This window comes from Penicillium waksmanii, assembly GCF_028829765.1.
Source record: "Penicillium waksmanii strain IBT 27052 chromosome Unknown utg000009l:1.0-4314994.0:1.0-4318279.0, whole genome shotgun sequence".
Taxonomy (NCBI): domain Eukaryota; kingdom Fungi; phylum Ascomycota; class Eurotiomycetes; order Eurotiales; family Aspergillaceae; genus Penicillium; species Penicillium waksmanii.
The window spans coordinates 4197261-4209977 of record NW_026643255.1 but is presented as its reverse complement, the minus strand read 5'-3'; the positions used below and the strand labels follow the sequence as shown (position 1 = coordinate 4209977).

General features: G+C 46.2%; 4 protein-coding genes across 4 annotated transcripts; 2 read left to right on the top strand and 2 right to left on the bottom strand.

Moving 5' to 3' along the window:
- Positions 1-162: 162 nt before the first annotated feature.
- Positions 163-2605, bottom strand: N7481_011909 (fungal specific transcription factor domain-containing protein; the record flags this gene model as incomplete). The annotated part of the gene is made up of 7 exons (XM_057271128.1): positions 163-577; positions 641-753; positions 809-1364; positions 1426-1874; positions 1928-2066; positions 2124-2315; positions 2583-2605. The coding sequence occupies 7 exons, from the start codon at positions 2603-2605 to the stop codon at positions 163-165; spliced, it is 1887 nt and encodes a 628-aa protein (XP_057118302.1).
- A 94-nt stretch (positions 2606-2699) lies between these two features.
- N7481_011908 (uncharacterized protein) lies at positions 2700-3273 on the bottom strand (the record flags this gene model as incomplete). The annotated part of the gene is made up of 3 exons (XM_057271127.1): positions 2700-2805; positions 2877-3100; positions 3130-3273. The coding sequence occupies 3 exons, from the start codon at positions 3271-3273 to the stop codon at positions 2700-2702; spliced, it is 474 nt and encodes a 157-aa protein (XP_057118301.1).
- A 4450-nt stretch (positions 3274-7723) lies between these two features.
- Positions 7724-9167, top strand: N7481_011907 (uncharacterized protein; the record flags this gene model as incomplete). Its single annotated transcript, XM_057271126.1, has 2 exons — positions 7724-8290; positions 8367-9167. 2 exons carry the CDS (start codon positions 7724-7726, stop codon positions 9165-9167), a joined length of 1368 nt encoding a protein of 455 aa, XP_057118300.1.
- Positions 9168-10724: 1557 nt separating this feature from the next.
- On the top strand, positions 10725-12139 carry N7481_011906 (FAD-dependent oxidoreductase; the record flags this gene model as incomplete). Its single annotated transcript, XM_057271125.1, has 2 exons — positions 10725-11220; positions 11292-12139. 2 exons carry the CDS (start codon positions 10725-10727, stop codon positions 12137-12139), a joined length of 1344 nt encoding a protein of 447 aa, XP_057118299.1.
- Between the last annotated feature and the right edge of the window lie 578 nt (positions 12140-12717).

The window sequence follows — 12717 nt, the reverse complement described above, 5'->3', positions numbered from 1 at the left end:
AAATGAATTTTACAATCTATATTGGGTACAAGTTGTTTCTCTTAGCGTTCCTATTTAGTCATTGAAGCTGAAGGAAGGTGAAAATTCAAGTCCTATAGGTGTATAATATCACTAGTTCCGGGTTATAAATCATACTAACTTAGAATTGAATATCTGAGAGGTTTAGTCTTGCTGAGAGAATGGGAACACTGGTAGCCATGGCTCCGCCTGCGTAGTGGGAAACCCTCCTGCCCATGGTAGTAATCCAGCTGCATCAATTCCTGAGCCCACAGCCGTATCCGCTGGTTGCCAAGCCCACCCCAGGTCAGACATGAACAATGTTTGAAGTTCTTCGAGATTACCCTGGTCGGTCCCACTGTCCTCCTCCGAGTAGGTTGTTCCACGTTCTACATTCTTCCCGAGAGGTTGATCCAAATCTGCAACAGAGTCTGGACGCGCACTATTTGGGGCAGACGATGTTGTAGCCTTTTCCGGTGCATGTCTTTCTGGTATTGACTTGCGTGCCATTCGGAATATTGACAACGGATTAAGAACGTAATCCGGGGCACTTTGTACTGGCGTACCGGGTAAACTTTCACTATGAAAATATTTAGTAAATTGCCTATATTGCTAAAAGTCGTGCGGGGTATAGGTGATTTACCTTGTCTGCTCGGAGTCTCCGAAAGACTGATATGGATCATCGGGGATGATATTCTGGGATATGACTTCCGAGCCAATTCCGGACCTCTCAAGCATTGTTTCGGCGGCAGAACTCTTGAAAATTACAAATCAGATCGACTGGCTATATGAAGAAATGCATATCGCTTACTAGTGATATCGCAATTGCGTTGATAGATCCCATTGCTCGTAAAGACTGGACATTGCTGCGTATGAGGGGTAGTGTCTCTGTCATCAGGAGTTTTGTGTTTGCATCTCGCGGATCGAGAATTTGTGTCAGGTGGTAAACCATAATACGACAGCTGTCATAGGTGATTGTTGGAAGCCACGAATCGGCTAGCATTCGGCATCCATGGCGGGCTGTCTCTCCTATTATGGCTGCCAATGACCTCGCGGCATCAAATAGAACCTGCTGTAGGTGCTTAAGGAACTTCTGCTGATCGACTGGGAAATCAAAGGCGGCTCGGAGTTTGTAGAGCGCAGGTGCACCTAGTCGATACAAATCACAGATTGTCTGATAATGTGCGCAGTGCAACACACATAGTGCACCCAGCTGTGAGGAGTCCTTGCGAATATAGATGGCATTTGGCGTGAATTGGAGACTCGGAGGTAAGGATTCATACCACGCGCGACACTCCGCATCCAGTGATGCAAACTCGGAGTCTGGATCCCAAGGTACCATTGCGTCGTCTAAATGCTTGATATACCTATAATGACCATTAGAACAAGTCTCTCTGAAATGGAGATTTCCGTTTGTCTCGTATTAACCTTAAGACTTTCTTGCGAACTGAAATATGGCGAACGAAATACGCCATCATGCCCATATTTGGGAGCAGTGTCCTGGTATCCACATCTTCACCAATGAACTTCAACCAGTTTCCAGCTTCCAGTGTTTCTGTCAAGCAGGGGATCTGTTGGACAAAATTTCTTTCGTTACATGGCAATTGGATTTTCATGTCCTTCTCATCAACCAAGGTTAACTGATCCACTCCGCTACCGACGAGGGAATCCATCACATAACAGCTCCACATTAGGCGCCGACGAGATTCTTTCTCGGTCGCGGTAAGCCCAGAGTCATTATTATGACAAAGTAGATCTGTGTTGTACTCGAGGTTGATTTGTAGAGCCTGTGTCATTCGTGTTATAAGACCGCTAAGCATGAAAGCATTTGAGAAGTTTCCCATTCGAATATCATAGTCGTGGAGAAGGACCGCTGCCTATTCGCTAGCCATTAGCCTGGTGATGGGAATTGAGAAGCAGCAATGCTTACCATCAAATTATCAATTGTGACAACCTCAAGAGTTTCAAGAATCAGTCTTTGCGCTTGCTTTGCCCACTGGCCGCCCACATGAAGCACGAATTTCGGCGAAAGGGGGAATACATTCTCGGAATAGGCCAAGGCGTAATATCTGTCCGACGCGGTCAGCTATCTCAGACATAATAGGATGGGAAAAGCATTGTCTTACTGGGCACCCAGTGCACATATTATATAGAGCAGAGCATAATTTTGGCTCCTCCTGGATGCTTCTTTATCCAATCTCTGCAGGAAAGAGGGTCTGTGGATAAATGCAAAGCAGCGTAAAGGGTGTATGTTATTGAAATACTCTTCAACGAGTTGTCCAATTTCGGAATAATTTGGCAGGTGGTACGAATTTAACCTAAAATTTGTAAGAAAATTCCTGTCGGGTTGATTTTGAAGCTGTGAGGTTCGCACCATTCCAATGAAGATCTTGGGGGCTCCGGTGAGAGATGCGAAAATTGTGGGGCGGGACAAGATTCATTTGGCTGTGTAGAAACATGGTCGATGGGGGATCCATTAGACAGAACTGTCGGGGTTGGCAAGCCAATCTGAGATTCGTTTCCAATCGCCTCGACTCGCTGTATCCAATTCGGTTGACAAAATTCTGAGTAGACACAACTAATACCTTTTCTCTGGCACCTTTGACATGTCGGACGTTCCCCCGAACATTTTGTTTTCGAAGTGCGGCATCCAATACACGATCGATATGTTCTCTTCCTTTTCGAGCTCTCTGGCCTAGGCTCTATGTCTTCTTGGGTGCTCGGCCGGAGTGAAGATGTGTAGCCGGAACACTCCAGGCGTAGTCTAGCACAGTTTCCACACTGCCCTGGTCGTTCATCACATTTGACCTGCTTGAATTTAGTACTTTAGATGGATAGATAGAAGTCGACAACACTCACCTTGCGTGCACGACACGTACGGCATCCTAATCATGGGCAAATCAACACTGTACATTGATTTCGTCCGACGTGGGTTAAACTTACCAAACCGAGATCGTGATGACTTGAGAGTGTGGAGCCCCATGACTGTCAGCGTTTCGAAATCGGATCTCTCCCAGAGATTCTTCACTTCTTGCGGTAGGTTCGAGTCGTCTATATCTTCTTCTTCTTCCTCTTCTTTCTCTTCATTTCCCCCCAGGGATGTCTAAGAGAGGATCGCAGTTGCAAATTCACGGCCCATCGGCAAACGCGGGCGGTCGGCAATTCGTGTTTCGTGGTGAAATTGAGGCGCACGATGACGAGATCGTCCAAGTGGAGAAGCGGGGTTGCGTTAGGCCTGACGATTTTCTTCAAACATGACGAGTCCAGAGATGGCATCTCGGAAGTTTACCGTGGCTCCATTTCACCTTTGCTTCTTTGTCAGTGCCCAGGTGGGATGCATTTATTGAAGTCGAAGCGCTTAATTGAAAGCGCCATCCTAGAGAGTCACCAGGCCATTAGTTATTGTTGTGAAATGAGGCTGGTGCAGATCAGGAACCAAGCCGAACCATCGGAATTAATCCCGAAGTATGTATACGAAGAGCCAAGTTGATTGGAAATCAACTTGGCTACACGTTGTATATATAGCCTCATGTTTCCCTCTAAATAACACAATTCATACCTCTGAACTACAACATTCATTTGAACAGTCTTACCTGTTGTGTTGACTTTAGTTTATCTACTAGTGGGCCTCGGAACACGATGATAAATACATGGCAGGTAGCCTTGGAAGAACATAGAAATGTGCGCTTTGTGTCTTGGGTCTTTGTCACATTGGTACTACTAGTATATTCTCTGACTGATCTCTCCCCGGATATTCAATTTCCAAGGTTTGTAGTAAGAAACCTCCAGGGACTACTAGTAACATTAGAAGTCGAGAGAACCACGTCCAACTTCTGCATCACTGCGACATCGCTTTGCCATTACAATGGAACATCATTCTCTTGATCATTCCCTATTCTATCCGCTCTTTTCCAAAACCTAGTGTCACTAATTCCACTACACACCACTCTGCAGACTGAGGTTTTTATCCCCCAAGGGGCGCAGATGAGCCGAGACGGGATCGATGAGCTTCATAGCCAAGAGTGCATTATCTCCAGGGGCCAGTCTCAGTTGGATCTCATGTTCTGAATAAGGCCAGTCAAATATTCAACGCTTTTTGATGTGTTTTGCCGCCTAGCGATAACCAAATATGCAAATTGCCCCGTTGTAATCCGAACCCGAGCGTGGGCCCCCTTGAAGACGGTCCATCGCAAGACAAAAGTATAATACTCTTGTATTCCTCCGGAGGCTGGAAGAACGACTTAACCAGCCTTATTGCCAATAAATCCTCGGGGTTGTACTTTGATTTTATCTTTCAATTTTCCGCGCTAATCTTGGAAGCCGATGATAATACCTCCCCCAGCGGAACACGTGCCGAAGGTCTGGCCTACCTGGGAGTTGCTACGAAAGGAGGCCTCGCCCTTGGTTTACGGGACTTTTGGAAACGTTCTCTATCTGGCTTTGACATTTCAAACGCTGCCTCTAACAACTGCCTCATGAGAGTCAGTTGCTTGCCTCTGTAGCTATCTCGTCATTGCTCACGCGTTCAAGAATCGATCTTGCCCCTCCCACCTTTTCTCTGTACAAAGAAACCACTGCAATACATATACGTTGCCTCCCTACTAGGGAGCGCGGATTTCTACATACATTAATCCTGTGGTCAATCTCCCTACACCCACTACACCCAGACGGGGCCCTCTTTACTGGTTGATCTGCCTGAATGGGTAATTTGCCCTGCGCATGCGATTCTATCTCATCACTTTCTACTGGCTGGTTTGGCTGCTCAGCTAGCTGTAGGGCATCCCAATGGTAAAACTAAAACGCTCTTCGCAGGGTAGGTTATTAGCTGACAAAGTGCGCTTCTTGAGAATCTTCTCATTCGCTGCGCGGAGATTCGTATTATCCTGCGCTAGTAGCGCGGTGTTGTATAGCGATAGGCAGTGGCCCTTGATAATCCGATCTTGCATAGTTTTTGATAGGCTTGGGGGGGCTCTTTGACCGTCGCTTTAGCAGTTCCTTAGGCATTGAAGCTTGCTTGAGTAGCTGAACGACCGTTTTAGGTGTTTCTGGTGCGAAATGGCTAGATCTGCTGGTTGGTCGACTGTTCAGTGGTGATGGAGTTCGTAGAGAGATATTAAGCTTTGAAAGCACTCTCTCTGAATTAACTGCCACTATATCACTAGCTACAAAGCTGTCTTGAATAGTAGCTAGTTGGAAAGCTTCTAGCCGCGCGTGTTGGTTGTCTTCCAAGAAATCACATTTATTGATATAGTTATATCCTCTGCATGCAAGATCGCTAGCGAAACGGCTATATGCCCTCTTTAACGGTGCAAAGCAGCCATCACCTAGCAGTTGAACTAGATGTGAGGAATTTGAAGGCATAAAAAACGGTATAATATCCTTTTCTGCACAAATTCGGTCGAATTGGGGCGTAAGATGACTACCATGGCCGTCAAGAATCAGTAGCCGAAACCGGCCGCGTACACGCGAATTTTTATACGTGATAAAGATCCTTTGTAGCCACCGTAGGCTAATCTCATCAGTAGTCCTGCCGTTATTAGAGACCTCGATTCGCCAATCTTTCGGAAGATTATAGGTAAACCATCCTGTAACAGCCACTTTGCGCTTGAAGATCACGAATGGCGGTAGCGAGTAGCCATCTGCGCATATTGGTTCGATAGCAGTAACCCATTCACGGTTTCCTGGATGTAGTAGACGTAGTAGACGTCTTCGACCGTAGTATTCTGTCCGCGTTACTACTTTCTGTGAAGATATAAGGCCCATTGCAAAGCCTGTCTCATCGAAGTTATAGATATCCTCCGGTTGTACGCGACGGCCAGGTGTACGGGACGGCCAGGATTACGTTAGATAAAACCTCACTACCTCTTCATACCCAGATCCATCCTCCTCAACACCACTATCCGAGAACTGCTAGAGTTTCGGCGCAATATGGCACCGAGACTACCCCTGACAAAACCACAAAGCCTTCCGAACCTTATGAACATGAATGATATCTCTGGATCACGATCCAGAATTATAGATACAGGTCTAACCTTAATGCATGAGTGCGTATCAGGGTGACGGGACAATACCATCTAACACCTATCAGAGTAAGCTCATAGTGTACGGACTAGTATGCAGTCGAGGGGAATGAGATCAAGCGGAACCAATTTAAAATAACAAGATTGATTGATTCCCCAGTCGGTTGAGCGATCTCAAGGGGGGGGGGGGTTGCTTCCGCTCTTCATATCTCGGATTGGTCAATCAGCTGAAGAGGGCAAAAATCTCATATTTCTGTTATTTGAGGGCCACCGCAATAAAAACCACCTCTACCTGCTTGGGCGCGCGGGATGGGGTCTCTGATATGTCTCAGAAGTAGGGAATAAGGTACCTTTGGGGGTCAGTCAACAGGTGTGCTCGTTATGTTGGGTAGAGAGTGACTTATGCACAATAGAAATTGAGCAAGATCTACGTGGAGTACATAGAGAGACGGTGAAATACTTAATTGGTCAAGCTGGCTTCACACGCTTCTGCGTTGCACTCTATTCAAAGCTTAGATAATCAGAATTGGGAACGGTCGATTGGGTGATTCCGGCCTATTACATCTGCTTATATGATATTACTATCAGCGCTCCCTAAAAAGACCTCATTCAGTATCTGAAATCACTACAATATTGGCTATGAACTTAATATTATATCTTCAAGTATTAGGTCATTCTATGTACCAGAGCACATCTGTAACTTGACAAGACTAAATTTGCATGGTTACTATTATAGGAAAGAAAAAGGAATTGACATAGCTTAATACTATGGTATTGTATCACGTTGGCTTCTAGTATATTTATTTAAGACGTTTGCTTGTGAGATGATTTCTGAGGTTTGTGCAACACTTCGAAGTTGAGAATACCTCATTGAAAAGGAAAACACAGTTTTTCCATGGCCATTGACAGAAGAAGATACTTTGAGCTCCTCACGTTTTGAAGCGGCGATTCAGAAATTTAATCTCTTGACCTCCCGTGCTAAATGCAGGCGCATCTGCAAGCAAAACTCTTCAGTCTGATTTTGATCAATTGGCAGTGGGGCCGAGAAAGGGGTGTAAGCCGATCAAGGCGAATTTGAAAATGCATGTATGCTTCTCCTGAATACAACGTCGTTATAGGATCAACAACGTCAGATAAGACGACTGGCATGTTTGATGTTGGGCACCCAATCAGGCCATGATCGTACGGGGTCTCTACTAGACCCACAGACCCCGCGATCGGTGCAGAGTAGACTCTTTGTGTCTAAACTTGCTCACGAGTCCTGTGCCCAGTATTTGATATCACTACTTCTGCACGCTGAATGGTTAGGAATCGTAGCGCTGGTGGCTTGCGTCGTATCGATGAATCTGAGTGCCTGTCGATCTGCGAATCATATTTACCTTTTCATGTCTTTGGCTATTGATTGGATCAGAGCAGCCAATCATATGGATTGTATCTCCATGTGTATCGGCCCCATTGGACAATATTTGAGAGATCCACATCTGCTCGAAAAAAAAACCTGGATCTGTCACCTACCCCTGCATTAGCGCTGGATAGCCTAGAAAATCACAATAGTACGCGCAAATGGCCGCAGTACCAGAGCCCAGAAGTGCGGGAAAATGCAACCACTAATAACTATAAGAATGAGAGCCTTCTTCCAAACTGAAAACTTGCCTCGAATATTTCAGTTGCCAGTTGAATCCATTTGAATCCTACAAGTGTCGATAATGCACGCCGGCTTTCTCCTTAAACTCATCGTATTCACGATCGCAGTCTCTGCTGCGCCGGCCCAAAGATCTCACGCCGCGCATTCTTCAAGCTCTATTAAGAACCTGAAGAGAAATATCCAGAATGTTGTCGTTCTGGAGATGGAGAACCGCTCCCTAGATAACTTATTGGGCGGTCAGACAATTGAGGGCCTCGACAACCCCATCAATAATGGCCCCTTCTGCAATCCTTACAATCTAACCGACCCTTCACAAGGCATGGTCTGTAGCAGTGCCAAGGACATTGATTCTATTCTTGATGACCCCGATCATACGATAACCGGTAACAATATCGAGTTTTATGGCACATTTACCCCCAATAATGTCGATATTGCCAGCGGCAAACTGAGTCCGGAGCAGAAGGGCTTCGTATATGAGCAGCTACGTCAATATGATGGAGATTATACCAACAGGACCAAACTAGCGAAGGAGATCCTCAACTATTACACCGAAGACCAGTTACCGGTCTTGACGAGCCTAGTGCAAAATTATGTCACTTTCAATCATTGGCACTCAGATCTCCCTGGGGTGAGTCACCGCATAGATAGAGCTCTAAACCATAGTGGGCTCTCTGATACTACTCCGAAACTAATAATCATCTTAGCCCACCGCTCCAAACCGCGCATTTGTCCTTTCTGGAACTTCCGCTGGCCATGGAACCAATGACGAAGACTTCAACGCAGACAAGCATGGCCTCACCCAGCGCAGTATATTTCAACAGCTGTCCGAGACCAACCATACCTGGAAAAACTATTACACCGATCCTGCCGAGCAAATGGTAGATGCCTGGTTCTTTGACTGGACTTTTGCCAGTGGCAACCAGCAGCTAGCCGTACCTTTGAATGAGTTTTACTCCGACGCAGCAGCTGGTACGTTACCCGACTTCAGCTTCATCGAACCATCGTGCTGCGGCCAGGGCACGACCTCAATGCACCCGACGGGCCTAATCTCTGATGGCGAAACCCTCATTAAAGATGTCTACTCTGCGCTTCGAGGTAGCCCCAATTGGAATCAAACCCTCTTTATTTTGACCTTTGACGAAACGGGCGGCTTTCACGACCACATTCCGCCACCTTTGGCGCCACGACCTGATGGTTTTACATACACCGAGGTAGCTCCGAATGGTGAGAATTACACATTTTCCTTTGACCGACTAGGGGGTCGTGTCCCGACGCTCCTCATATCACCGTGGGTGGCCAAGGGCTCAGTGGAGCAAAAGGGTACCAACTCCGATGGAGAGGCGGTTTCGTACTCCGCCTCGTCACTGCTCAGGACACTAGGATATCTCTGGGACTTTGAACCATTTACGCCACGTGTAAGTGGCTCTGCATCATTTGATCATCTGATACAAAGCACAAAACGAGATGATACCCCTTTTTCGCTCCCAGCGCCGAAGCACTTTTAAGTGGTGTTCAGCACAAAAAATACTATTACTTCAATTAAATGAATCCACTTTTGCAGATGGCAAGCGGGGCTCAATTCAGCTTCCTCGGCAGTTTTGCTTCTGGGACCCCTAGATTCTCTTTGTCAAATGTTCATCCTCAAGAAATTGTCCAGATAGCAGCGAGCGGGGGCGTGAATACGGAGCCATGGCGGACTATCCCATAGGGGTAAATTCAATGAGCTCCATTGAATTTTTTAGGGTTTTGTTATATATGGGGGAAAAAAGTGGGGACAGGGCCCATTGAATTTAGCAAAATAGGGTCGTAGAATTTCCAGATTTTAGTAAGTTTTAATTTAGCATTAGTTTTATTTAAAATAACCAAATTTGAGCCCGATCGGAGTATGTTCAGTATTTATTTTATTTGCCAGAAAGTTGTGAGATTTTTTGATGGGGTAACCACCAGCCGCCAGTCGTAACCAGCTACTACTTTACTACCAACACTGTATACTACTATATTTAGTTCAGTAATAATATTTGTTTTTTTGGTTTCAAATTTAAGGGGTTAATTCCTATATCCTACATTATTATCCTACTTTATTTTGAGCCTGTTTGAACGATATTGGGCTTATATTATTTCCCAGATATATAATATTAGCTAAGAGATATATTTATATATTAAATGTAGCCTAGGAATACTAGACGTATGAATTGTTTTGTGTTAATACTGAGTTCTGGGTGTTAGTTTACTAGAAATATTAATATACTGTATAATAGGGCTAGGCTAAGATCTATTTGAGTGGTACTATATATTGTATACTTAGTATATAGGTATAATATATGTAAAATATTATCTAGTAGTAGGATTATATTTATATAGGCATCGCCATAACCCACTATAACCCGGACCCAACCCAACCCAACCCAAAATGGGTTTTGGGTCCAATTCTATAACCCATTGATGGGTAATGATTAAGAAGAATCATTTTTGACTCAGAATGCGTACTATACTCGGTATTGTTGTAGTTCAAAGGTAAATTTTGTGTTATTCAGAGGGAAACATGAGGCTATATTCATAACGAGAAGATCAAGTTGATTGCAAGTTCTCCCAAGCTTTCAGCAAAGACCGAAGACATCGTCCGCGACCCAATCGAGTCGTTCTTTGAGGATACCATCGTTCCAAGAGTGGGGCCTGTCTTGCGACAACGAGGAGATCTACGGATCAAACGCGCGGGGATTTCCAGCGCTTCACCGGAATATGTGCGATTTGACTGAATACGGCTTCTGCGCCGCATTCTCACTCAACAAAGCGAGACGAAGGGCTATCGGCTGAGTGGTGACGCGAGAACCAAACTTGAAAAACACCCCAGAGAGATACCATCGATCGAAACGTTACTGGAATACTTGGCCAATCGATTTGTAGAGTTGAAACTTAACTAAAAATAGAGGGTTGATTCCCCGGAGCCGGTCGGCAGTCTGAGTCATCTTGGACTTTTTCGCTGGCAAAGATGATCATGCCTTTCGTACCTACTTTTATTTGATGGAATACAACGAGCTTGCTGCAAACCCCGAACACCTAATATGGCTTTATCTGCAGCAAATTCACGTTTGAAGATAATTGTCATAGGGGCCGGTCCTGCTGGTCTCTGCACGGCCACGGCCTTGAGGCAAGAGGGCCATACTGTTACCGTTCTCGAGCGGCGACGAGATACACAGCCCCTTGGCCACGCCTTAGTAATCCAGCCGGCGGCGGTCAGGGCTCTCCTGTACCTAAAAGGGGCAGACAGGGCTTTCAGCAGTGCTAGTGTTGACGCAGGGGCGCTACGCTGCTGGTCGTATAGGGATACCAAGCCCTTTGCGACCTCCGTACCAGCTGAAACCCTATCACGTGCGGAACGGAGATTCCACACTGACCGACCCTCAGTACAAAATTTACTACATGAGCTTGCAGTTGCCACTGGTGTCGAGCTTCTTTTTGGGAGAGCTGTGCAAGGGGTTCAAGATCTGGGAGCAAAACCAAGGCTTTGGACAACGAAAGGAGAAAATTTTACCGCGGATCTAATTGTAGCAGCAGATGGTATGTCCGACCTTGGCATCATAGAAGCTGCGTCAAGTGTACTTATAACTGACCTACCTACCCTGATATAGGTATCAAATCTGCTACCCGCAAAATCCTCTTTCCAGCAAGGGATGTCGACCCAATTCCATTGAGAGAGTCTATCTTCCTCACAAGCGCGCCCATATCTCAGCTAGCCCAGGACCCTCGAATAGCGCTATGGCTCGAACCAGGAACCAAACATGGTATATTAGGGCCCGATCGGTTTGTTTTAAGTCGGCCCATGCACAGTGGTCTCCTCGGGGTGCAGTTTATTGACGTCGACCATGCGGATCCGGGTCCGGTGGACGGCAACTGGAATACGCCAGCCGATATCGGTTTACTCCGCACGCGTTTCTCTGATTTTAATTTAACAACGAGAGCATTCTTGGAGCATATCCAGCACGCAGAGAAATGGCAGATGGCTACGGGGGCAGAACTGGGTACGTGGCGAAGTGCTAGTGGTCGTATCGTGCTGCTCGGTGATGCAGCTCACGCCATGTTACCACATGGTGCCCAAGGTCTCAGCCAGGGAATTGAAGATGCTTTGAGTCTGGCTCGCATGCTGCGATGGGCGTCAACATCGGGCGGTGATGGTGTTGATATCCCAATTGTAACGAAGGCGTGGGTCAACTTACGTAAGCCACGAGCCGACATTTTCATGAAACAGTCCACAAGCAACGCAAAAATTTGGAGTCTACCAGATGGACCGGAACAGGAGGCAAGGGACGAGAGGATAAGGCGGATGGGAGCTCGCCCACTACCGAATCTCGACGGCGTGGAAATGGACATGGCGGCTGATCAGAACTCGCCACAATTTCTCAAATGGGCGAGGGATTATGATGTGGTATCAGAGGTACGTACCAAAGCACCGAGATCTGTGCAACGGGCCTTTAGTTAACTTGTGGTCATACTAACGTTATTTTGTTCTCGTCCAGGGCGAGCGAACAATGGAAAAGGTCTTATCTGGCTAGGGTGTTGTAATTGTACAGTGCATATCCGTGCAGGAGATGTCTGCCTCCAGGCAGGTACTGTACAATTCTGGCAATTCTACTTATTTCAACCTGTAATTCAACGTAGGGGCCTTCCCTCGGAAAGACTTGCCCTATTCCGTAGCGCAGTGTACGTGATATATACGATCGAGTTAAACGAAATCATCCGTCGCGGGATGGAATGGCAAGCCTAACACGATTGCGACGACCCTAGCTCCATTGGTCTGGGCTGTGTTCATACACATGCTCCCACTTATTCACAATTATCTTACAAACAATAGTAGCAACGCACGGTAAACTAAGCAAGAATAAATTATATAGACCAAACTAATCAACAAACGCTAACATGTAACGTTCCTAGGGCCGGTTTGTCCCTAGAAACTCATAGAAGGGGCCCTGGGAACGGCGGTCAACGGCCCCAGGAGCTTCAGATATCACTCGTGGGAGCGCTATTTTGCCACAAACACCGCAAGGTGCTCAGATGGGT